Source organism: Cheilinus undulatus, linkage group 13 (genome assembly GCF_018320785.1).
Source record: "Cheilinus undulatus linkage group 13, ASM1832078v1, whole genome shotgun sequence".
In the NCBI taxonomy this organism is placed as follows: Eukaryota; Metazoa; Chordata; class Actinopteri; order Labriformes; family Labridae; genus Cheilinus; species Cheilinus undulatus.
The window spans coordinates 30,823,852-30,850,827 of NC_054877.1; the positions used below are offsets into that span (position 1 = coordinate 30,823,852).

General features: G+C 39.1%; 2 protein-coding genes across 8 annotated transcripts; one reads left to right on the forward strand and one right to left on the reverse strand.

Moving 5' to 3' along the window:
* Positions 1-287: 287 nt before the first annotated feature.
* Positions 288-16,723, forward strand: LOC121519856 (calcium-binding mitochondrial carrier protein Aralar1-like). The gene is made up of 18 exons (XM_041802933.1): positions 288-358; positions 1,080-1,133; positions 4,848-4,993; positions 5,407-5,522; positions 5,934-6,073; positions 6,181-6,327; positions 8,375-8,513; positions 8,602-8,695; positions 9,067-9,151; positions 9,314-9,395; positions 9,502-9,660; positions 9,936-9,988; positions 11,539-11,619; positions 12,109-12,249; positions 12,390-12,528; positions 12,758-12,916; positions 13,006-13,096; positions 15,814-16,723. Exons 1-18 carry the CDS (start codon positions 347-349, stop codon positions 16,025-16,027), a joined length of 2,052 nt encoding a protein of 683 aa, XP_041658867.1. The 5' UTR covers positions 288-346; the 3' UTR covers positions 16,028-16,723.
* A 69-nt stretch (positions 16,724-16,792) lies between these two features.
* LOC121519857 (dynein, cytoplasmic 1, intermediate chain 2a-like) lies at positions 16,793-26,705 on the reverse strand. 7 transcript variants are annotated; one of them, XM_041802936.1, is made up of 17 exons: positions 26,569-26,685; positions 24,491-24,621; positions 24,275-24,407; positions 23,706-23,841; positions 23,282-23,344; positions 22,952-23,079; positions 22,769-22,858; positions 21,755-21,917; positions 21,567-21,666; positions 21,328-21,453; positions 21,021-21,167; positions 20,799-20,912; positions 20,568-20,701; positions 20,277-20,421; positions 18,710-18,850; positions 18,158-18,283; positions 16,793-18,071 (listed from the first exon to the last, which is right to left on the reverse strand). In XM_041802936.1, the coding sequence occupies exons 2-17, from the start codon at positions 24,596-24,598 to the stop codon at positions 17,970-17,972; spliced, it is 1,956 nt and encodes a 651-aa protein (XP_041658870.1). In that variant the 5' UTR covers positions 24,599-24,621; positions 26,569-26,685; the 3' UTR covers positions 16,793-17,969. The 7 variants fall into 7 exon arrangements, with proteins under 7 accessions (XP_041658870.1, XP_041658869.1, XP_041658872.1 ...); XM_041802935.1 differs by having other exon boundaries at positions 16,794-18,071; positions 24,491-24,599; positions 26,569-26,705; XM_041802937.1 differs by having other exon boundaries at positions 16,797-18,071; positions 23,706-23,790; positions 24,491-24,599; positions 26,569-26,705.
* Between the last annotated feature and the right edge of the window lie 271 nt (positions 26,706-26,976).

Here is a 26,976-nt window from a genome sequence, read left to right on the forward strand (position 1 = left end):
GTGGCTGCAGGTCCACTGGGGGGTTTAGTAGCCGTGGTAGCTGTGGCAACGTGTGCGCGTCCACGCGCGTGTGTGAGTGAGTGAGAGAGAGAGGGGAGAGTTATAGTTAACAGTGTGGTACAGGATGCTTAGTGCTCTAAACTCCTTAATCACAACCAACCTTTGATGTAATCTCCAAAGCCGTAACTTCTGGGACAGTTGATTTAGAGGATGGTGTTTCATTTATCAGCTTATCAGTGCTATTCATGAGAGGCTGCGCGGTTTCGTTTTCATGATCCCACTACTATACACGTCTGAAGGCGTGCGCTGCGCCTAGCTCGCTCACTGTACGTGACGTCAAACCAGCATGGCGGTCAAGGTGACTTCGGCATCGCTCTCGTAGCGATTTTCATACCTTTACTTTCACATTTCTGCACATCTTCTGTTCTTTTTCACGCGTAGGAAATACCAAAGCTAGACGTTGAGTCGTTGTCGAGTTACGGTGGCTCGGATGCCGTGTACTCTGAGGTTGTAGCATCACTGGGCTAGCCTCCGCCCGGCTGTGGCTGGCCTTGATGTGATATCCACAACCTCGAAGTTAGCGAGATAGAGCTAAACAGCTATCAGACTGCTAAAACTGCCGCGATAGACTCAGCAATGCTACCTAGAGTCGCCTCTTTTCGCTACAGCCATCACTTTGTTATTTTTAACTCGTCCTGTCGCTGTTTGCAGCTCTAAATCTTTACATGTCATTGCAGCGGGCTGTGTCCTCTTCCTGTGAGTAGTTTGTGCTTGTTAGCCGGCTACCAGAGCTGTGACTTGGTGGCCAGTCGAGTGATGGTTAACTGCGTAACCTGCCAGGCTTCATTGCTTGTGAGGGTGTTGTTTAGCTTTAATTTACGTGTCGTATCCGTCTCAACGGGGTCTCTTTTTCTCCCCCACAGCCGTGGGAGTTTCAAGGAGACACAAAGCCACAGCACTTGGCTTATCTTGCCTCTTGCTCTGCCAAACCTGCTCCACTCAGCAGCCCTTTGAAATGTAAAAATGCTTCTTAACATCGTCAAAGTATCTAATTTTGTTCATCTGCTGTGCTGTTTTAGGTGCAATCTACCAAACGTGGGGACCCAAGTGAGCTGAAAGCAATCTTCCAGAAGGTAAGCTTTAACTTGATTTCACCCAAACAAATCAGAATTAAATGATTGTTCAACGATAAATTACTAAGATATGCGATGTTTTGGACCTCTCTTGTACAAAAGCTCTGGATTTGGTACAGGCTCAAACAGATCTGTTATCACTCTGTGAATGAGCTTGGAAGTTTAGTCATGGGGTTTAAATTACAGTATTAACCATGGTTAAAGGTCCAACAAGGCTGCTGGTGTTACATAAAATAAATAACTTGCTCTTAATGGATGTAGTGATCATATTTCTCAGGCAGCCAAACATTATTGTGTTTCTAACATAACACACAATCAAGGTTTATACTTATTGTGAGAACTGCTGTTTTAAGTGGAGAAGTTGTGGGGAAAACAGCATTTCAGTATCAAGGCTTCAAGTTGCTTCTTCAGCAGAAAATTTAGTTTCACTGCCTCGACAGCTTTAACTGTAATATTTAACAGTTTATAGACTATATAAAACTAGCTATGCTGATGTGTATTTAAACACACAGGAAGAGCCAGTATAGGCTATTTCACATGAAAGAAAACACGCAGAGGATGCATGAGGAGTGGATTTAGTTAACCTTCACCTTTCTGCAGTAGCCACTGCGGTGCTAAGTGTGTGACCCACAATGTGTTTGCCATGTTGGCTTGTAGTTGACAGGAGTCTGAAATACTTGGGTCAAATAGCTGACAGCACAGCCCACAGACACTATGGGACATGTGCCTACCCATGCATGCAGAAATGAAGGGTAGTGGATTTCTGACATGTCATGCTACAACTGCAAGATCGGTGACCTTGTGTGTTTTTAAGGTGTTACATAAATCTGTTTTGTACAAGTGCAGGGACAGAGCAGGTGCTTTTGTGAGCCATGGACCTGACATATATACCCTGAATGCTCTTTATAGAGATTTCTATACATCCTCCTCAAAGTAGTCTTAAGTCCCTTGTTTGTGTCATTATTATCGTGACTACTGACAAGGCTAACTACAGCTATATTCACTTTCTTTCTAGAAGTAATTGAAAATGTGAAATCCAAGGTGTCACATTTTAATTCATTTACAATCAGAGTCTGCTTGATTGTCCAGGCATTTTTGAAGATACAAGGAATTTGTGCCCAGTTAACTTTTCTCTCCCTCTTTTCAAACATTAAAAATTAATCATTAAGCTTTTAAACTAATATGAGCCAAATGTAGTGGTGAGGAGTGCAAAAGATGCTGACATAAACATCAAATAAACAATTTGGGAAGATAATCTTATTGCATTTTTTTCCCCACACATTGCCATTTAATAAGCAGTCATTTTTGAAGGTTTTAATCTTATGTGTCTTTCAAAATGCACTAAATCACTCTTTATTATAACCAACACAATATTAGATGGATTAAACCATGACTGAACAATTATGGAAAAAAATAATTGTGGTTATTCGGACTCATATTTCAAATTTGATCATTTCAGGTCATTCTCATATCGAGTACGAAGAACAAAAAAATGAGGAAAGTTGGAGTTTTTGTAACAATTCTAAAGAAAGGACACTTTAATGATGCATGATTTGTATGTCATAACATCTCTGCAGCAAAATAAGTTTTAAAATAAGTATTTTGACATTTCAGGGTTAAACAAATATGGCACCCTCTGCTATTTAAAAAATGCAGCAGGCCACATTGCAATTTCATCTCAATTTTGATTAATTGCCAAGTCCTATTTCTAATAATTTAGGTAGATAGTTTTCATAGTATTTACATAAGAAATGGAGAGATAAGAATTCAAAAGTGTTAATGATTCACATTCTTAATCTCAAACCACAAACAAGTGGTTGTTAAAATGAACACAAATGATGCTTTTTTATTTCTAATTCAGTTTTCTTCTAAATTTCATGTGACTACCCCTCATGCAATGTCATGCAACTCTGTACAAAAATCCCACTTTATTAACCTTTACATTTTGCTCTCCATATATTTGTTAAGATAAATATACAGACACTTTCTTGACAGTTGTATTCCCAAAGAAAATACAAGTTTTAACTTTTAATTAAACTTTTCATACATAGAACATGCGGCTTAAAGGGTTTAACAAGAAACAGACAGACAGGAAATAATATAGAGACAATGCATAAAATCATGAAAGATTAAAACAAGGAATTCGTAATGAAATAAAGAAATAAAATTAAAGTAATAACACAAAGTAAAAAATGGAAAAACTACAGTTAAAGTTTAAAAAGAATTAATATAAAACTGTTCAGAAACAGTATATTCAAATCTATGAAAGTTGGATAATTTCTAATTTAAAAACAGTCAAAGATTGTAAAATCATTGCAAATAAAAAGCAAGATTAAAAATATGTGTCTTCAGTTTATTTTAAAACATTTACTCAAAGGCAGGGAATATAGTAATAAAAAGGAAATGAGCAAAAAATGTAACAAAAAAGCTCAAACATACAAAAGGTTAAAGGAATGCTATAAGCAAAAATGTACAAAAAGTATCAGGTGTAAAAGAGCAAAGTAATGTGTAAAGGGTAGAAAAGATAAAAGCGGTAACATGGGGAAACTTGTTTTAAAATAGCAGAAACTTAACAACACACAAAAAATAAACGCCTAACTACATAATGTAGTTCAGTAAAGTATAATTATCACTGTTGTCACAGGGTGTCTGCAGGGTCTTAAAACAAATATTAAAAACTATAAGGTCTTAAATGTTGTTGCTTTTTAAAAATACTAATATACACCAAACAAGAGTGTGATAAGTTTTTCTGCTATTGAGTTATATTTTATTTTAAATATATATTTTATCAGTTGCAACAGCAAAGTGGTCATGTCTCTAAAAAGTTAAATTTAGGCTGTTCTACTTTGTAGTTTTAGCTGAAGTGCAAAACTTGTAGAAAGGTACTTTGAGGTACTTTGAAACTCCAGATTGTCAAAAAATAAGACCTTTCGTTGTCAGCTACCTTATGGTATCAAATTGAGGTCTTTTCCCTCATACTCTAATCTCAGAATGCTTCAAGAAAGATTAATTTGCAAACTTCAACAAGACATAGTACCTGTGTTTTCTTTTCAGTGTTGTCACATTTTTATTCCACAATCAGCACAAAACTTTTAAGAAACTGTGTTACTAATGTAATGGGTTGGAAATTCTAGATGCAATAGTCTTAAAATGTATGAAGAGTCTTAAAAAGAATTACATTTAATGTCTGATTTTCAGTATATATCCTGTGTCGACAAAATGTAGAAGATCCACTACAGTCGACTGTGGTGAAACTGTTGTACTGGTTTGCACAGGTGGTCATGATGTTATGGCGGAGATTTGCTCTGTTAAACTAGTTAAGCTAAAGCTTCATAATTAAACTATGTGTCTGTGCTTAACGATAACGGAAAGATCCTTAAAGGGCATTTATCAGGGCTACATGTGAAAATGTCTCCCAGTATACAAAGCATTACAGCTGCACTGTGCTTCACTGCCTCTGTACACTGACCAAACAGGCCTGTAGCAAGGACACTGTGAGGGTTAAAACAGCTGATTGTAAGCCACACTCCTGAGCAGGATTAACTCTAAGTTATGTAAATTACTCGTAACACAGCAGACTGAGAAAAACACAAGCAAGCAAGCTATAATTGCTTTTGCTTGTTTAATGTTGTTTGTTTGCTCATTTAAGTCAAATAAGTCAGTATCTGTGAAGAATTAAGTGTCAAGGTATGTTTTTTTAATTTCTCCTCTTAGTATTCTAGTGTTGTGGACAAGGATGGAGAAAGGTTTATGACCCCAGGAGACTTTGTCCAGAGGTATCTAGGACTACACACACAGATCCACCACAACCCTAAAACCGTACAGCTCATTGCTGCTGTGGCCGACACCACAAAGGACGGGTATGTGCTAACACATGCACAGGGTTGGACCCTGCTTATCATCACTAATGAAAATTTATTGAGCTATATCTGATCATTGCTTAGCATTATAGCACTTACAGATAAGATAAATCTATCAGTTTATCAGCCTGTATATGAAGTGATATGTGCCCGCTCTCTGCAGATAATGTGACTTCTGTTTAGATCTGCTGAGAAAATATTGGTGACCAGTTTTGTTTAAGTTAACTGAAAAACACACCAGCTCAAATCTTACTGAAATATGTAATGACAATCTTTTGTTTCAAGCTCAAAAGATGTTCATTAAGGAAGAGAAAGAACATAAAAGCAGCACTTTATGATCTGATCTTGGGCCTTTTTTACAGATGTTTGATGTTAACCACTTATATTTTGCTCTCTTTCTCCCCATATGGCAGGCTGATCTCATTCCAGGAATTTCTTGCGTTTGAGTCCGTGTTGTGTGCACCTGACGCACTCTTCATTGTAGCTTTCCAGCTCTTTGACAAGACTGGAACTGGGACCATTTCCTTTGGTACGAGCCTGTGGCTTTTCTGTGCTTTTGCTTCAGCTTTGAGTCACTTCACATAAAAACAAGACATTATAAATACTGCGTTCTTTTTTTGAAAGTTACACTTTGGAATATTTACATTGCACCATAACCATCAATGTGTGTTTAGTCATCAGGTTACACAATTCAATTGTAATTCACGTGGAGAAAGAATTTCCTGACATTGTTAACCAGATTATTCTCGGTTTAAGTCATTAACATGGGCTTACATAATCTCTCTCATGCACCGTTTCTTCTGTTTGTCTTGCCTTTGCTTTCTTGCGGAGGTCACACGTGCTCAGAGCTTTGTCCTCCACGTCATTTGAATTATTTGGCTCAACTATTGGTTATGAAACCTGTCTCAGTGATTGATTATTTATTCCTCTTTTACTGCAGAAAATGTGCGGGACATCTTCAGCCAGACCACAGTGCACCATCACATCCCCTTCAACTGGGACTGTGAGTTCATCCGTCTGCACTTTGGTCATGACAACAAGAAATGCCTCAACTACCTCGAGTTTACCCAGTTCCTGCAGGTCAGCTTATTACAAACACAGATCAGTCCAGAGTTGTTGCTTTTGTCTCATTTTCTCCTTCCACTTGACTTTATTCAAACTCAGCCTTGTGGTGTCCTGTGTTTTAGGAGCTGCAGTTGGAGCATGCACGCCAGGCATTTGCCCAGAAGGACAAAGGGAAGAATGGTGTCATCTCTGCCATGGACTTCAGTGACATTATGGCCACCATTAGACACCACATGCTCACTCCATTTGTGGAGGAGAACCTTGTCTCTGTGAGTGTTTGAGTGCACATGCAAGAAGAGTTTACTGGCAGTATTGGCATCATTATTCCTCACTATGGCCTTAGAAAGACTGAGGAGAGTTATTTCAGATAATCGCATGAATGTTTAATTTTTAAACCTTGAAGCTCGGCCATTCAAACTTGAAACAGGCAATTTAGGATTAGAAAAGATTTTAGAGGATAATTTGAAACAAAAGTTCAAAAATGTCCAAAAAGTGTTTTATATTTTTTAATTGCCCGCTAATGGCAACATCATCTGCTTTGACATGAGTTGTACAAATACAAACACCCATTAAATTCTCCAACTTTGACTTTGATTATAATCCTATTAATCTCTTAATCTACTAGGAATTGGCAGTAGCTAGTCTTTGATACTGTTAAACTTCCCTAAGGTTTCCAGCACAGGGAATCAAATGAAGTTTTGTCACTTTCTCTTCCTCTGTGCATAATGGCATGTGTTTTTTCCATCTCTCAGAATATGTTGGGGAAAGAAAGATTGGCAGACTGGATGTAGGAATGTAAAATGATGTTCTGTGGGGTTTTAAACAGGTGAAGATAGGTCATAGATATTATTTGTATAAGTTTAACTACTTTCAGAAACTATTGTTGGTGTTTTATGGTTAGATCTGAAAAATCTTAGGTTTATTAAGAAACACATCTAAGGTTCCATTATAAAACATTATTCAATCCTGTAAGTTAAGGAGGAAAAATACTCCTATACTAGGAACTAAACTGAATTAAAAAGGTCTAACACAGAAGTGAAAACAAGACCCTTCAAACATGTTTATTGACTGCAGTAAATATAAAAAACAGTGCTGAAAAACCACAATTAAGTGAAACTTTATCTTTATACATATTTATGGGTTATTTGTTTGGGACAGCCATCCCATGCCAGTATCTTAGTGTTTAAAGCAAATTCTAATTTGCAACACCCATGACTAGAAGGGTATTTATGAAAATAAAAGTAAAAACAATAAGTGAAGAAAAAAAATGAATAGGGTAAAGTATGAAACATTAAACACACATTTAGCAGGGATAGTGTTACGGAAAATCAGACCTAAGGTGCAGATTTGTTTGAATATAGTACTATTCGCATGGGATTAGTATTACCTGAGGATCTCTTATGATTGAATTACCCCCTGATGTCAGTGTTTGGTACTGTGTATTCACCCAGGATGAGGGAGGTCTGTAAAATTTACTGACATTTCTAAAGGAAACACAAAGGTGCAGCATGACTGCAACAACAAAAACACAGTGAACCAGATTTTTCTAAACAGATATATATTTGATAATTCAAATGAATTAATATTAAATTAATCAGTTATGCAAAATAAAGTAATTTTTAACATGAACTGGAATTAATTGAAAGAAAAACACTACCTCTAACCTAAATGTGTAACAACTTTTTAAAAAAACACAATTGCCACTCCAAATTACAGAGATGTTTATTCACACAAGTTTAATATTATCTGTGGACTTACGTGTGTGCTAAAATATAGTACATAATTTGCCCTGGATTTTTTACTTTGCAAATAACAGACACTGATGATTCACACAGGATTAAAAACACAGATGTCCTGCATGATCATTACAAGTTACCAGAGATCCCTAGTTAAAACTAATCCTGTTATTTTTTGTTAATTTATCATGCATATACTGAGTCATGTTTTGTTTGTTGTTTGCAGATGGTTGTGGTTGTTCATCTCTCTATTTGAATAGATTATTTTAAGTGAATTGATGCTTTTTCTGGCTCTTTTTGGGTTCTTGCCCCTCACAAGTATCCCATATATACCAAAAAAAACTAATAGCAACTGTAAAACTAGAAAAAAGCTGAATTAAATCTAATCACAGCATGTATAACTGAGCAAATAATACAAATGAATACTCATTACAATCAAAGTTGAATCAAGTAGTACAAACTAGTGAACATTAAAAACTATTTGCCATTGGTTGAGGCTTTCTCCTGAAGATTGCACGCATGTAGAAAAAGAAGCTTTTGTTAGATTAGCACCTGACACACTCTACCTTCCTTCTCTTAGGCTGCTGGTGGCAGTACCTCTCACATGGTCAGCTTCTCCTACTTTAACGCCTTCAACTCCCTGCTGAACAACATGGAGCTGATACGCAAGATCTACAGCACGCTGGCCGGCACGCGAAAGGACACACTTGTGACAAAAGGTACACAAAGCTGTTGCATTACTGTGATGCTCTTCAGATGATATAGTGTTATCTAAAAAATAACTTTCTCTGGATTTTTTTCCTGCAGAGGAGTTTGTTCATGCTGCTAACAAGTTTGGTCAGATCACTCCCATGGAAATCGACATCCTGTACCAGTTATCAGGACTGCACTCTCCTTCCGGGTAAACGGCTACTTTCTTACTTTTACCGAGTTATAAGTTTCTTGTGTGCACAAAAAGTCTGAAAATGTCCTGAAATGCTCTGCATATGTGAACACGACCAGCTGAATTTCTAGGCATGAAGTCAGGGGTAGCCATTGTGAGAATTAAGCAAAAGTCAGGAAAATTTGAGTGGCTAAGATAATGACATTTCATTTTATTATCGTGTTAGACTCTATTGCTTTTTTCCTCTTGGATTTCTGCAGCATCCACCCTGCCTCTCAGGGCCAGCCTGTCTGAAATGTATGAAAAATTGTGAAGTGGATGTGTGAAAATAGCTTAAGAAATCACCTATGAGACACTGATGTTAACAGAAATAAATTTGCTTGTATCAGGCGCCTGAACCTAATTGACATTGAGAGGATAGCTCCGTTGGAGGAAGGATGCCTGCCCTACCACCTGGTGGAATCCCAGAAACCGGTAGGAGGCTTGCTCAAGCTAAACCATGAAGTATTACTAAACTGTCCTGTACATTCAAACTATGAAAGAAAGATTTCCTTGCATGAAAAACAGCAATTATTTAAAGTGAGGGCATTATTAACCATTTTCATTATGTGCATTCATAATCTGATTCTCCATCAGGCCCATGGGGACGCCTCCAGGCCTGTGTGGCTGCAGGTTGCAGAGTCAGCCTATAGATTCACTCTGGGCTCCATTGCTGGAGGTGGGTCATGCTTTCACCAGAGACAAGTGGTCACACAGCAGCCAATGAAGCATCTGCACCGTTTTAAAGTGTTTGGTCTGATTATGGGTGCATTTTATTTACAAAGCTACGGGAGCAACTGCAGTGTACCCCATCGACTTGGTGAAGACCCGCATGCAGAACCAGAGGTCTACAGGATCCTTTGTAGGAGAGCTGATGTACAAGAACAGCTTTGACTGTGCTAAGAAGGTGCTCCGCTATGAGGGCTTTTTCGGCTTCTACAGAGGTAGGCCAGGAAGAAGAGATTGTAAAAATGTTTTTTTTAAACTGGATGTTATCATATAATCAATGATAATATTTGAACACATTTCAGATGTCTCTAGAGACATAAGTAAACTAATGTAATTTAAGATGCTGCTATTGGACCCCTCTAGACTGTTCAGGATAAAGCTGAGGGACAATGCTGACAGCTATCTTTAAATTTCCGTTGTAACCGTCCTCCCTTGACCCTTTTTCCAGGTGATATAAATCAATAATCAAGTTTGTCTTTCTCCCTCACAGGTCTGGTCCCTCAGCTTATAGGAGTGGCACCTGAGAAGGCCATCAAACTGACAGTGAGTGTCTCCTCTCATCACACTCGTTATTTAAAAAAGACATAATCAAAACTAAGGTTTTTCAACAGTATTTGTTACCAGGTGTTTTAAAATGTTGGTCCTTATTTTGTGGGTCATAAAGCCATTTTCAGTCAGTCAGTCATAAGTATGTGGTTTGAAAAAACATGCCGTAAAAAATCGATGATGGGATTTTATTTTGAAGAATGTGTCTCCATCTCTCTTTGTCACATGTTTTGTGCCATCTCAAATCCAAATTACCCCATTTTATTAAAAACATGAAGCTATGATTGAAAATTTTGAGGAAATTGGGTGATGCTTTGCCATTAAGGTGGTGGCTGTAGGTCCTGACACTAGAAAAGTAGAAAACTAAGGTTTTAAAACAACACAGTCTCTGTTATTACAGTCACGTTAGCACCAAAAAGTAACCTGACATACCAGATAAACTGTCATATATCCATTGCATGGGAAACCTGTCATATAAAGTGTTTGGGAAGGGCAGGACTTTCCAAAACAAGACAAAGTGCAGTACTATGCAAGCTCCGCATAGTAAGAGCTTGAGGGCAGCGCTGCTGGTGTTTTTGAACGGTGTAGCTTGTTGGTGGATCAAACTCATGCCAAGGCCAGTTGGGAGAAGAGCTATAACATCCTCACTGTCATGAAAAGCTTTCATTATGGCTATTTGCTCTTGTTTTAATAGAGAAATGTGGCCCAGCTCTGGTAAAACTGATGCTATACTATGCTACATCTGAGCTAATCGCTACGCCAGCGGCAGCCATTGCTACCCTCTTCCAGTATGACTAAACCTGTTTTCAGACCTGACATAATGGTTTCAGATCGGAGCTTTGCAAGATGGATTTGCCTGATGACAAACACAAAACCTGGCCAATCCATCTGCTTTTCAAGGTGAACCAAAAAGTACCAAAGACTTAAAAAAGAGAAGATAGATCTTCAGTTAAAAGCCAAATGCTGCTTCAAGTTTAATGGTTCTAACACATTTGGGTAACTGTTGTACATTTTTAGCAAGTATAGACAAGAAAGTACCCAATATTGTGTTTAAAGGTTTTCTTTTTTGATGCCTTTGTACTAGCATTAGCTGAGGCCAGAGGCATTATGTTTTCAGGTTGTTTGTATTTAAATCTGGGGTTATTCTTGTGAACATGATATCTCAAAAACACCTTGATGAATTTTCACAAGCCTTTGCACATCTCTTCCCCCTGACCCAAGGATGAGGTGATTAAACAGCCCTACCGCTTGACCTATCCCTGTACCTTCACTGTTGGGCTATTGAAACTTTGCAGAGGCATATAACTTCCAGGCGGTAGTTGTGGTTGTTTCTGCTGTAATGAAATAGATATTTTTTTCATTTTACAAGAATGTTACTGAGACAAGTCTACAGAATAAAAAAAGAAGTTAAACAAAAGCTGAAATCTGTGTGAAATAAAGATGTACTGGATGAAGACATGACACCAGAGCAGGTTTACAAGGACAAGATGACCCAAATATCCAGAGGTCTTCTGTCTCACAACCCACTTGTGCTTTTTCCCCCACAGGTGAACGACTTTGTCAGAGACAAGTTCACGACAAAAGACGACACAATTCCCCTATTTGCTGAGATTCTGGCTGGTGGCTGTGTAAGTTAAATCCCTTTTTTGCTCCATAGGTTTGTGAATGCATTAATAAACATTAGAATAAGTGAGTGTGGCTGCAGTCAGTAACCTAAAGGTTGGGCCTTGTCAGTTTGAAATCTCAGCACGCATGCTCTCTAGTGTTAGTATTAACACGCATGCTGAACTCAAAGTGACGTCACTAACAGTAGGCTGCAATGCAAAAGTGCATTCAGGGTAAAAAAAAGAAATGTCATTTTCCAATACAACATGTTTTTTCTGTTTTTGTTGTAGTAGCGTTGTTCATCCTTACACAAACTTTGGCCCAGAACACCTTACCCTTGGAGGAAATGGAAAAGTAATAACTGATCAGGATCTTTTTTTTTTTTTTTAATTGAAATTTGACACTTTTTTGAAAAAGACTTGGTTCCCTCCTTCGGTGTATAGATGTAATATGCAGAAGCTGTGATGTCTTTTTCATGGAGGTGTTTTAAACAAGCTCTTCTTCTTCTCCAGGCTGGAGGCTCTCAGGTGATTTTTACCAACCCTTTGGAGATTGTGAAGATTCGCCTGCAGGTGGCAGGTGAGATCACGACTGGACCTCGAGTGAGTGCACTCAGCGTGGTCCGCGACCTTGGCTTCTTTGGCCTCTACAAGGTAATGTATCTCTGATGTATCAAAGGCCCTTTTGGATATACTGATATCACTCTTTATGAATCCTTGCACTTTTTTTTACCTCCTAGTCTGCTTTCAAGCACCACCTCGTGTATCTGTCTGTTCTTTGTGCATCTCAATAGGGAGCTAAAGCATGTTTCCTGAGAGACATCCCCTTCTCAGCCATCTATTTCCCTGCTTATGCACATCTCAAGTCTAGCATGGCTGATGAGCAAGGAAGGCTGGGAGCTCTGCAGCTTCTCACTGCTGGAGCAATTGCAGGTAACTTCAGAAGAGCAGCAGCAGTCAGTCAAAACTAAATTAACCTTCACTGAGTATAATGAAATACTGCTTTAATGAAATGCAAATAATTCAGATAGCATTACAGCTGCCAGCACAATAGAGAGGTGAAATTAAGTTCACTTGAACTGCCTTAAGATGCAGTGAACTTTATCTTCACACAAGGGAAGTGATATTCATCATCTGATGTCTTTGTAACTCTGTTTCCTAGGTATCCCTGCGGCCTCACTCGTGACCCCTGCTGATGTCATCAAGACACGTTTGCAGGTGGCAGCAAGGGCAGGACAGACTACCTACTCAGGAGTCATCGATTGCTTCAGAAAGATTATGAGAGAGGAGGGTTTTAGAGCTCTGTGGAAGGGAGCTGGAGGTGAGTTTGTGTAATGCTGCATACAGAGACATTTTCTGTTTGTGTTAGTGTTCAAGTGTGTTAAAGTTTATGTTTTTCCCCCTCTCCAGCTCGTATGTGCCGGTCCTCTCCTCAGTTTGGTGTGACTCTGGTGACGTATGAGCTCTTACAGCGGTGGTTCTACATTGACTTTGGAGGACAGTAAGTTTATCTTCTTTTTGTTTTTTGGGAACATTTATATCTCTTTTTCTTAACTAAATAACCACATTAGAGAGTTGATAATGTTTTGTTAGGGCTAAGGCTGGCAAAGTATCAGTCAGGCTGCATTTGTAGGATACAAGACCAATATAAAAATACAGAACATCATGCTGTGAAGACATACTGTACATGACGGAAACTGCTTTTTCATACAATATCCGTGTTTATTTTTATTAATTTAAAAAATATGATCTGTTTAACTCTTGTTTTTATCAAACAAGCTTCTGTCTGAGATTAGACTAATCCCAGCCGTGTTAAAAAGCCATAAAGGGTACAGATCCCGTCTACCAGTTACAAACCCAGACCACTTTACTTAATATCAAGCCCTGGAGTTTAAACCAAACTAATGCCTGAAGTCAGGTTACCTGTCATAATATAAAAGAATAAAAGAGAGGTAATCTCAGAAATGAAATATGATACAGATAAAGAAATGACTAAGCAGCTTGTGCATTAAATTAGGGATTAAGTGTAATGAAGATCTTCCTATTAAGTGGTGCAAGAATGAGTCCTAAAACACTGAAGCGAGTTAGCATTTTAGCACTTCTGGTTCCCTTGCCTGAAGGTCTATGGGAGTTTTTGGTTAAATGCCTGAAATAAGGTCTGTGGTGAACACAAGCTTGAGAGATTTGAACATTTTATTCTACTACATAAAATTCATCGGAAATGTGCCCCTCCTTTGAATTGTGTATCCTTTTACGTCTTAATAAAGGCGGTTGCTAAAGGACAGCTAACAAGGACTACAGCGTTTATTGGGAATACTATACATCATTATCCGAAGCGCGGCAACTGAGCCTGCCCTTCACTTGTATCCGCGGTTGATGAAGTTAAATTCAGTTGACTGTGTTGTAATTCAGTATAACTTGACTTTAGCTTTTTACTTTTGTCAGTTAGATTAATGAACCAGATATGATGTTTATATTATCAATTTATGAAGATTATCTTTACAAACAAAACATGTAAGCTTCATAAACTTTTATTGGACACAGATCTTATTTTTAGCAATGATCCAAAAACCCATTGAAAATTCCCATAGGCTTGAAACCGAGGGAACCCATGCGACACTAACTTCATGTTTGCCTACAAAATTAAGTCATGACTGCACCACTCTATGTAGAAGCAGATAAAAGGAGGAGAGTACTAAAGCTAAATTGACGAGAGATTCTGAATGTGATCCAGAAGATGTTGCTATACCCTTTCGATTTTTTGTTACAGTCAGTGATTGAGTAGTAAATCTTTTTGAGTTCCAAACAGGACAGTACTGTTTGGATCAATATTACATGCTTGGCCAATAGAGGCAAAGGACAAACAGCAGCTTTTGATTGGGGTCCGGTGCACATCATCATCTCCAGGAGTACCAAAGAGGGCCACCAGAGAGTTGGGTTCTAGATATTGCGAAGAATCTTTGATCAGGTTCTTTGAGACAGGGACACGTACAGAACATGTGGAGAAGGTTGGACTCACTGATTTTACATTTATCACAGCAGAGTTGTGTTTAAAGGCATACAAGATAGCTTAGGTTTATATATGAGCTCTTTGTAATACTTCAAACTGCAGGAGGAAGTGATGGGCACAGAAAGATGTTAGATTTATATGTCTTAAAATAGTTTTATGTAAGTTAAAATAGCTTGAATTTGATCCAGAGGGAGCATGTCCTATATCAGTCAACTTATGGTACCCTATTAAAATTAGGCCCTTGGGTGCTGGATGAAGGCCAAAAGCCTCATCCGCAGACGCTGTAGGAAAAAAAAATTATCCTGAAGGAAATTGTCATGTAGATACCAGAAGAAATGAGTAGTGGGCAGTTTCTCCTGTAGTTGTTTGAAAGATGTGAAACAGTTCTTTCTTGATAAATAAGTCTCTAAAATGACTGATATAGTGCGGTCAAAAATTTGGATTAATTTTGATTAATTAATCCCAGGGGGTAAAAATGGGTCTAAGATTGTATGCTGATTATTCACACTCTGATGCCTTCACACAACCGGCTAAAATAGCTTTGTAACTTCCATTGAACACGTGTAAAAAAAACTTCTCTGTGCTCTTAACTTTTATGATTTTATGGATAGAAACCATAAGTGAACAATCTACCCTCAGTCTCCACTTCTCCTGTTTCAAAAGCTAGTAAAATGTTTTGATGCCATTCAGAAGCATGTCTAATCTACCAGTAGTGCCGTCTTTCTCAAATCATTAATATATGTGATTAATTAATTACAAAGCCTATACTGAATTAGATTGTTTTTACTGACAGCACTCGTCTGATACCTTCCTATGCCAGTCTTGAAATGCAGAGTAATGAAGGTGGAAAAAGAGGGTTAGAAAGGATAGGGCTAGAGAGTGCAATTTAATAAGTGAAAGGGTTTTAAATGTTTGGGATTTTTAATGGATTCATTTCCTTCTTAAGCACCAATCTTAAGAAATAGGTGCAGTTTTTCTTCAAGCTTTGGTACTTTCAATACTATTGATCATTAAAACAATAGAGATTATTTCATTTAAAGCACATAATATCAAAAAGTATTGAATTATTAGAAGTTTGACAACCTAAGGAGACACTTATGTCATATTATACCCAAAAAAAGTATGCCCGTTACAAACATAATCTGTTTTTCAATGAAATGTTAGTATTTTGTAATTCTTACATCTATTTCCACCTCTCATCTAACCAGCCGTCCAGCAGGATCCGAGCCCACGCCCAAGTCCCGCATCTCAGAGCTTCCTCCCATTAACGCCGACCATGTTGGAGGCTACCGCCTGGCCGCTGCTACCTTTGCCGGTGTTGAGAACAAGTTTGGCCTCCACCTTCCCAAATTCAAGTCCTCCGGCGTGGTTTCCATCCATCATCCAGAGCCAGCTTCTGCCACGCCAGCTCAGGCCCCTTAGAGAGCTGAGTCTCTTTATCACCATGCCATCCCTTCTCTCCTTTAACCAGGAGCCAGACACTTAGATAGATACAAAAACACGCACAATAAAATACACTCCACACATAGAGGGCCATTAAGTTAGGAACAAACAGCCACAGCTCATAACTCTCCAGGGTGAAGGTGTGCTGCACTCGTCCTAAACCAGCTGTGGATGTAAGTGAGTGAACAGTGACGGGACCAGACTGTTGTATCTTCAGTGGCTGAACGCTCCTGGCAACTACATTTTTTGTTTTTCTCCAGCATTTGTATGAAGCCGAGTCTCAGCACTCCTCTCTCTATTTCATAAGTAGCACATATGATTTTTTTTCTGTCTGATACTCAGTGTGAGTAGGACTTCTCTCATGGGACGAAGGGCATAGATTATATTAGATTGGTCAGCACGGTGTGTGTGTGTGGGGCAACATTATTGCTTGATCCTCAGACAGGAGGTTATATACTGTACATATTGTATAACTGTACTGAGAGTACATTAACAGGAAGCAGTGAAGCAAATGTTACAAGACAAACTGTCATAACATGCAGTAACTGTAATGTTATGGCGCCGGGCCTTCGGTCCTTGGGTTTGAGAATCACTCTTACTGATGTACAGAACTTTTCAATTCAGTGTTTTCTTGGTGAAACAAGAATCAGAAACCGAGAATTAGGTTAATAAATTAAATGTATCTAAATTCAGTCATTGTATTTTATTGAAATAAATCATCCATATGGTTTTAATTTTAACAATATGTCTAGAGTTTTATTCCAATGGAAAAGTGCAACCACCAACCGTATGAGAAACAGGAAAAGAGCACAATGAGTCGAAGCAGAATACTGTTCATGTTAGATCAAACATGGTTGCTACAGTACATTTTTTAGCTCATTCTACACATTTAAGAGAAGCTTAAATTTGAAGCCAGCCTGGTAAGGTCGGACTGCTGCATCCTGGGAGGAATGATAAACTGAATGGAAAAGGAAGATAATAAAAATCAACACGAGTGATAAAATAGTTTTCAACCCCAGCTTTACATCTCTTACAATTTCATGTGGTTTATTTAAATCCTCTTAAAGAGGACATGTCAGGAACTGTTCTCTACTACTTATTACACAGATACAGAGTATAAAACAATATCCTTTGGTACAGAAAAAATGTCACTTTTTAACTGTACTAGAGTCAATAAAATCAAGGCATGTATAGTAAGTTTGCCTGGTAAAAACACTTGTAGTGCTAACTTTAGGAATGTACTACTCAAGCTCTCAGTACAAAGCAGCAATTTTAAAACAATACACAAAATATTTAAATAAGTGTAACCACCAGAATAAATATTAAATATTGTAGTGGTTAAAATATAAGATTGACACTCTCCTGCATAGGCCAGAGTGTTCATTTGAAAGCACACCAGCTTGTTTAGTCAGTAAGTGCTGCTGAGGATTGTGATATGTCAGCTTGGTTGAAACACTTTGCCGTCCGGAAAATATGAAAACATGTAAAAACACTCAAATGGTAATAAAAAGGTGCAGGTACAAAGGTTTGCATATTTAAAAAAGGGCTGAGTTGTTTGAGGCCTCAGGAGAAGAGCAGTTTCTGAAGCCCTGAGGATGTAATCAAAGCTAGAAGTTTAGAGTGGACAGCCACAGCTGAAAGCAACTTCCCTTGTTTTCCATTTAAACAACTTAACCTTAGTTCTGTACTACTACTGCTACACATGACATTCATTGTTCCTACACGTACTCTAAACTCCAGAAACACTTTTAATAACGCTTCTAAAACCATCTTGTCTATCCCTAGCTCTGCACATCTCCTCAGGCCAAATCATGTTGTAGTGGGTGAGAAAGCTGGAAGCCAGTGTGGTGTAGTGTGCTTCAGGTGTGTCAGGTTCTGGAGAAAAATCTATGAGTGGTGGTCAGCGAGAGGTTTTTAACAATCAGACGTTAGCCAGTTCCTCAGCTTCATCTCTGTTCTCATTGATCTCAGCCAGTGTCCTGACAAAGCGTGTCCACTCATCAGCCTTGGGCACGCAGATTTGCTGCAAAAGAAACAACACATAAAACAGCAAGTCATTCATCTGGAATCTGTTTGTTTTTAGTTGTTGCAAATGAGAAGACTTCTCACCTCTCCCACGTCATAGACCTGCACCTGTCCATCAGAGTCCCCAGTGGCAATCTCTTTGCCTGAGTGAGCCCATCTCACACGGTTCAGTGCGGGAGCTCCCTCCACACTCACACTGGCCGTGGGAACCTAAAAGAAATGGAAAAACAAATTACAGAGAAGCAGACCCATGGCTTGTCAAGGGTGACCTCTTGCACTACAGTTATGTTTATCATAAAATAACTGAACATCATTAGAAGGCTCATAAGGCAATCAGTTTATCCTCCTTCAAGACACTGCACTAATCAAATGTGTATTTACAAGTAAGCTTTAGAAGGGGTGATGGATGATTTTGTCACATTTGGAGAGAACTAAGCTGGTTGTTTACTCTGTTTTAATATTAAGGTCAATCTAAACTAACCACCTACTGAGTTCTGCAGAACACTGAAGACATGTAAGTATAAGGTATTTTATCCATCCAGGGTAAAAAAAAAAGCAACCAACTGTAGATCCAAAAAGAGTCAAACTATTCTCCTCATAGAGTAAGGTTATGATCTTCAGGTTTACTGTACATACTTCAGTGTCATTGTTGAGGTTCCACAGGTCCAGGCGTCCAGCCAGGTCCACACAAGCAAACAAAGCAGGGTGTGTTGGAGACCACATGGCATCATAGACATAGTCACAACTGTCCTCAAATGAGTATAAAGGACGAGTGCTCTGAACAGAGGGACAGAAGGAAAGAAAAACTGAAGGTTAAAAAACATGCCAACATTATATTCATCATTTATGACACAAAGAAATCATATCACTTCCCACTTCATGTACAAATTATTTTCTTAAACTGTCCCTTAAAAAGATCAGTTAGAGTAAGCAGCCGAAAAAGCAAGTCAATACAGACACATTTAATTCAAAGGTGCATGTATATATTGTGACTTTACACTTTCTTACCATATAGGAATCAAATTCTATTATAATTTTTGAAAGAATTGTCAGGAATTTCCATAGAAGTTACAGGAATTTCAATGGAATTTAGGGGAAATTGTCTTTAAATTTTCAGATCTTTTCCAGTGTATTGTTGGGGATATGCTTGTGTATTTTGGAATGTGTCATTTGAAGGTTCTTGGGCGTATTTTTGTGTGTGTGTGTGTGTGTGTGTGTGTGTGTGTGTGTGTGGGTGGGTGGGTGGGGGGGCCTTCAGAACTTTCAGTGGGAATTAAGTTCATACTTGGCCTTAGCAAGTTCTTGTGGTCAATCGTGAAAAAAAAGGACAACACCATACATCTCTTGATGACTGACCCCATTTCTTACTGACTGAACCACCCCCTATCGACTGAAAAAAACCTACTCAGCAATTTGATGTTTCTGCACAGGAGATGTGCTGTTTACAAGTTTGTCTTGGAGCAGCTAAGTCAAGATATCCAGACATAGCAGCATTTTATGCCCTTGATTTTGGATTTTTTTTGTCTGATGACTTGAGGAACAAATGTCAGATCTATGATGACATATTACGAGATGTACTGCCCAGGTCTGCTGGTTACCTGTCTTGAATTAAGAAGTCTTTTGAATTACAAACTACTCTATCAGTTTATCTGCTAGGCATTACATCACAGCTTCAACAAATTTGTATTTTTGTCATAATGAAGGAGAAAAGTTGTTAAGAAGTGGCGCTGCCAGCCAGCTCCATTCTGCACACAGTGATATAGTGCAAGGGGGGACGAGCAAGGGAGAGGAAGCGTGGCAAAGCATTATGCACAGGTGGAGGGAAAAAAAAGCCAATACTTAAATTGACTTATTGTTTTATTGCAACTCAGTCGATCAATAAAGTGAATTAAGAGCAGAGCAGACTGCAGCTGTCTGTTAACAGACTGATGCTTTCCAAAAACCACTGCAAGTTCAGTGCACAATGATGTCTGCGCATCAATCAATCAAAAATAAATAGGACATGTCTGCAATAAATGTTTCCATGGTCACTTATTACAATCTCATCTCATTTTCTTTCTGTTATCAAAACACCTCTGAATTGTAGTTTAAACTTTAAGCCCAGTCCAGCTCTACTCACAGATCTTGATTAGCCAACATTAAATATTTTAATCAATCGACAGCACCAAGTTTACCAGGTTTGGTGTGAGTTCATCTGTCTTACCTTAGTACTCCAGAGTTTGACAGTCCAGTCAAAAGAGGAGGAGATGAAGAGATGAGAGAAGTCAACAGGACCTCCAGCACTGTGGCAGCTCAGTCCAGTCACTGGGCCATGATGGCCCTCAAACACCTCAGTGATACCAGCCTTACTGTAAAACACAGGAGAATAACTGTGAGGACTTCTACGAGTCACTCTCTTTACCCAAAAGTCACACTGTTGCTGAAACAGTCTGGTATATTGTCTAAATCTTTAAAGATGATATTTGTGGCCAGTGAGAAGTCAATGGCCACCCACCTTCCATGGCGACAGGCAGTGTAAACAGAGCCATCCTCGCTCCCAACTACAAAGTTGTTGACATCAGCCAGAGGAAAGGCCATGGAGGTGACAGCCACAGCTTTGCTCTGTTTGAACACCAGCTCCAGACTATCCTGCAGGGACAAAACAAACACAGACATTTATTCAGTGACAAACTAGCTGATAGTCATGACAGCAGATCTATACATCATCCATTCGAGTTGAACTAACCTGTGGCTGTGAAAGCATGTCAAGGCTCCAGGAGCACATTTTCCCATCAGTGGAGATGCTTATCAGATTGTTAGCGTTTTGGGTTCCCACTACGTTCACACAGTAGACTGGATGCTAAGCACAAAAGAAAGCACAGTCAAAAGAATTTAAACATCAATGTGGAGTAAAAGCAGACTGATTGGAAAACTAGCACCGCTGAAACATAGACATAAAGTTTATTACTGTGTGTGCAGCTGCAGAGAGGGGGGTTCTCTGAACAGGCGTGCGTTTGTTGCTCCTGTTGTCCCATAAGACAATCTGTCCTGAGTACGTCCCACCAACTACCAGGTTTGGGTGAAACTTGGCAAACCCTGCTGACATCACCTCTGACTGCAGGAAAAAAATACAAAAAATACACAACTAATAAATATCCGCCTAGACAATTGATACTACAAAGATTACAGCAGACTTTTGCAAATAAATAGTACTTCAGGAGACTATCTTTACACATGCAGTTTGTAGGCAACTCAAACAAAAATCTCTTTCTCACCTGGCAGTGGAAAATGTACTCAGGTGTGTCCTTCTTGTACTTCAAATTCCAGACCAGAGCCACCCCGTCAGGTTCATGGGGAGCATCCTCGTTGTTGTTATATGAGGCAACCAGCAGCTCTGGATACTGAGAGGAACAGGACACTCATTTTCAAGGCAAAGAAGATAGGATACAATAGAAGAAAATGAATGTGCAAAGTATTTGAGTGTTTCAATCCATGTGTTGGCATTCTGACCCACCTGAGGAGACCAGTCAAGACAGGTGACCACTCTGTTTTTGGTCCAGCGGTCATCTGCAAACTGTCTGTTTAGCACCAACTTTGCACCAGCCTGCAAATCACTAAGAGGGACCAGAAAATGAATAATCTTGTAATATTAGAATTCAACTTCTAAGAATTTTAAACCAGATTTCTTTAAATCTGCCTCACCCCTCCTTATCTTCTAAATCTCTGCCGCTGTAGTCGAAACAGACATCCACCTGTTCGGCCAGAGCTCTTTCTACGATTCTGCTGCCTCGCTCAAAAAACGACAAGAATTCCTCAGAATGCAGGACCTGCAGCTTCTCTTCCTCTGTCAGCTCTTTGGGGGTGTCTAAACATAGAAAATTCAATATGAGAGATGGAGAAATATCAGGAAAGAGCTTGCTTGCTTACAAAATATAGTTGAAAAGACAGACACAGATTTATACAGAAAATCTGACCTTAAATTTAAAAGTTTAGACCTTTTCAAGACCCTCTTCGTGAATATGAAACTCCAATCATATCCTAAGATTCTAATCCATTCCACCAATCAAAACCAACAGATACAAATGCTCCTTTATCCCCTCTGCTATCACTCTTTTTAAATCTAGTAGGAAGAGGTAGCTCTTGCACTTCTGCACTTTGCTTTTCCCCACAGATTTAGGACTATTCTTGGTCCAGTGATAGCCCAGTGTGATTAATTAATTTCCGGTTTTGTGTTCCTTGTGTATTTTTTATGTGCCTCACCTCTGCAAAATGAATTGCCCCACTGGGGGCAAATAAAGTTCTTGAAGTTGAAAATGTATCGGCAACACAGTTACACAGGTTTTCTGCTGATAGTAAGATAAAAGGTGACAACATAGAAAAGAAAATGTTGGCAGTATTTCTTATTGTAGCAAGTGTATCAAGCTGTCTTGGAGCTTTTTGAGATAAAAATTTGGTTTGATACCGTAAAGCAGCAGGCAATGGAAGGTCTGATGTTGCTACTCAGGTGGCCTTGAAGTCATCATACTACTATCTAGAAGTATAGTCTAGCTTATAGTCTTACATTTAAGATTTTTAAATGTTTTTTAAACCCATTGTTTTTTTTCTAAATAAATTTATCAATTTTTAATACTTTTTAAGACCCTGCAGACACCCTAAGACATTTGCTCCAAATCATCACTTAAAGAATAAGGCGTTCTCGATACTATGTGTCCTCACCATCATCCTGCTGTTCGCCTTGGTCATCTTTCTCCTCCTGGGTTTCCTCTGCTGGTGCCGGAGCAGTTATCTCCTCATCCTCTTCTTCATCTTTATCACACACAGACTTGATTAAGCATTTATTCAGTTTTCAACCGAATCAATGTAAAAAGTCAGAAAAACATAAATAATTGGGTTGTTTACCTGGCTTTTGTTCAACATGTGTCAGAGCTTCAGTTGGTGTCTGTGTTTCTTTGGAGTAAGACACCATTTCCCTCGGAACAAAGTCCACCTGGGTCATTTTGGACATGCCCAGCCTCACTGCTCCACGTCTACACATATATACCATTGTGAAAATAAGCATACATTGTAAAAACAAGCAATATAAAGACAAAAAGAAGGTAGATTTTATGTAGAAACATAAATAATGATGTACAGACATAATCATAACACATCTAGACAAATCTAAGATGAAACCACAAAAAAATCAAATAAAGCTGGAAGAGAAGCTAAAGGAGAGAGGAGGAGCAGTACCCCATGAGCTCAGAGTCGGAGTGGAGTTGCAGAGTAGAGGGGTCAGGATCCCAATGCAATGTCCTTATACAGCCAAACCACCAAACGGTGTTAGTAAGAGAGCGACAGGACGGACAGAAAGAAAGAGGATGAGAGGATGAAGCAAATGCCAAGGATGAGCCATGTGAGGGATTTTACAGATGGGAAAGACAGGAAACAGAGAGGAGGAAAGACAGAGAGAAGAAGAAGAACGGAGTGCGTGTTAATTGAGAAACATCAGCGTGCCGGTGAAAAGGCAAAGAGGAGGCACATTAGAATTCATCAAGTTAAAATCACCATGTTAACACAAACACATTTGGCATGCAGGTAGAATCAACATTACATAAAAATGCCAAATAAACAACTAATCCCCATCTCTCTCTCCGCCTTACACACTCACACAGACCTTGGTCCAGCGTTTCCGTCCCCAGAATCTTGACTTCCTGCATCGCTGCCCACTGATTTGTTGGAGGGAGACATGGGGGCGGGGACTAGGTAGTGAAACAGACACGTATCTTCTGTTACTACCCTCAGGGGCTGAGCTGTGAGTGTGTGTATGTGTTTGTAAGTGGATGAATGGGTGAGTGAGTGGGGGAGAGAGTGAGTGAGGGAGGAAAAAGGTATGAAAGAAGTGTCAAGGAGTGAGTGAGTGTGTGTGTGAATGAGTTTGCATGCCGTAAGGAGGACACAAAAAAATAAAAAAAATAAAAGACACAAAGGGGAGAGAAGAGAGAATGAAAATAAATGGCAGGCAGGTTTAGGTGTCATGCACAAAACAGTTGTGTAAAATGTTCAGATTTTCGGTGAGGCGGGGGGATGGGAGTGGGGGAAGTGGCGGAAATCAAGCCAGACCGTTAAGTTAGAGCTGACTTCCATAAACACAGCCAATAAGTCAAGCAAACAACCATAGAACAATGGGAGATAAGTGAGGGGTGAAGGATAAAATACAGAGGCATGCTGGAGCTTTGAGTTTACCATGAGGCATGTCAGGGTTGATGCCAACACTCTGCAGCAGAGCCTCTGCCTCCCTCCTCTTCCTCTCAAGGTCAGAGTCTTCATGGCCGGTGGAAGACCCACCGCCACTCTCGACAACTCGCTTTGAGTCTCCCTGAGGAACACAGATCAGGTTATATTTGTAGCACAAGTCTCACAAATTCAGAATACTAGGAGTTTAGTCTTTTTACCACTCACATCCTTTTTCTTCTTCTCCTCTTCTTTTCGCTTTTTCTCCTCTCGAATCTGAGCGATCCGTTGTTTCTTCCTCTCCAGTTCAGCCTTCAGCTCACTCTTGTCAGACATGCTACAGGATGACAACCATAGGACTGTGAAAAGTAGGGTTACGTTTTTTTATGGTTTGTCCCAATATCAGAGCTAAAGAGATAAAAGGTGCCTGTGCCTAAACAGCCCCTGAATTGATACTTTAAGGTTAAAAAAGTATTCTAAAAGTCAGCAGCTGAATAAAACAGTCACGGTATCATACATGGGTCAGAGAGAAGATTCTAATAGTACTTAGAAGTAAAAGAAGCAGGTGTAACTTCTTCACATAATACCTCTACATTAGAGCGACAGGGATGGGGTGGCAAGATTCAAAAAGATGAAGCAATTAAATCTGTCTTGTATGCAAGTATTGGATGCGTTGGTACCAGCGCTATGTTGGCACCAGATTTTGATACTCATCCCTGAAGAAGAGACTCTTCAATAAATTCTTTACTCCTTTAATTCTTATAAGCTTTTTCATTTTAGTTGTTATATCATTCATAGTAAGCTGCCTTGACCATTATCAAAAACATTTAGACTTTTCAGAGCTCAACTATCAAGGGGCTACATTCACTATCTTTTGATAACTTTTAATCTATACAGCCTATAAATTGCTCTATAAAAGGTCAGAAAACGGTTGAGCATGCCCATTACAAGAAGTGTCTATCATCCTTGTATGAGTGTAAATTTAAAGTTCAAGATGCTATTCGTCCTCAATATACTGAATACAAATGTGGCAGTTCTCGTACTGTAACTTAACTTGAATGCAAAGGGAAAAAAAAAATTAAAGGGGATCCCAGAATTATAATAATTCTATGTATATTAAGGTCATTTCAGTGCTTCAATTGCCCAGAGTTTCTATGAATAGAATAGTATAATCCAGCACTAATCGATTAATCAGCTCTGAGCCTGAGTTCGGGCATTGGTTTTAGTCCTTCAAAACTACACTGCAAATCTCTTTAAGACCTGACAGATTGGTTATAAGTGGAAAAAGGATAAACTTAACCTCATTTAAACAAAAGATTTATGTGTTGGTTTTATATATTTCCCTATTTCTTTCTTGAAGTTAAAGCCAAGCTGGTCCAGATCCCTTAATAAAAAGTGCTTACTTGAGAAATAAGCACAAAAACGGCAAGTCTATTCATTACACTTAAGTGCATAGCACCATAGAATGGCTTGTTTGTTAAGGAAGTTATTCTGGGGCTTGTGACTTGAAAATAATCAGTATTTCCAGCATGCAAACTTCACAAATACCAAGGGTCTAATCTTTGAACAACTAGCTAGTAGTGTCTACCACGATAGCCCAGGGGCTGTCATACCGCTAACATGTGAATCCAGGCCAGCTGTTCATAACAATGTCCTCTTTATCTGTTTTTTCATAATGTTACGAATAACCATAAATGGCTGACAAGATTTTTATTCCAAAAATATACGCATTAAAAGGCATTAACCAGGGGAGGTAATAAATTACTATTTTGAGTGTATTATTTCTCACTTTTTCGCATTCATAAGACTAAAGTGCCAGCTTTTCGTATGAATTATGTCGAAGTCAGTATAACGTCATAGAAAGTCACCAGTTATTAAATAGTAACGGCCTAATGCCGTTTATATGTGTGTCAACAACAACTGGACATCCGGAATGCTTCAATCCCACTCCACCCACCGTCAAACTGCTGGAAACACAAAACTAGCTTATCCGTTGCCTTTTCACCTTCTTTTTCTTCATTAAAGGTAATTTATTTTGATGAAAAATGTAACTTTTAAAGGTTTTCTATTGACTCCAATATGTTCGAATGTCAGTGTTTTTTTTATCTAACATCCGACCCTAATGTCCGCAGACACAGCTAGCTTATCGGTGTTAGCATGCTAATCTCCATGGCAGCCGGCGGGCCTGCTGTTATAATAAGAGACTAACGGTAGCATCGCAAACCAACGCCCGAACCCCTCTGCTTTGCCGTCCCGTTCACCAAGACGTGTTAAAGCAACAGAAATATGAAGGCAAAGTAAAATACCTGGAGTCAGAGGTTAAATTTAAGTCGACAGACGACAATAGAATCCAGTTTCGTGAGGGTTAGATCCAAAGAGAAGTGATGAGGGTGAGGACTGATGATGCTGGAAGGGAGACAGTACTTACTCCGCTGCACCGTTCTTGCTCGGCTGTTGTTTGGACAAGAGCTGATATAGAGTACTACTGCCCCCTGCTGGCAGAAACACGCTCTCATAGAGCATCGACCACTGTTGATAGCGTTGCCTGTTTGCTGGTTTAGTGGGAGATTTATTCTACTTATTAAAGAAAATAAAGCAATGCTGATAGTAAAAACACAGCGGTCAACACATGACTTACAGATGTTTATTTGGCGCTACAAGACGTTTGACTAGCACTTCCATATAACGATAAAAGCTTTGCCTAAACGTCTTCA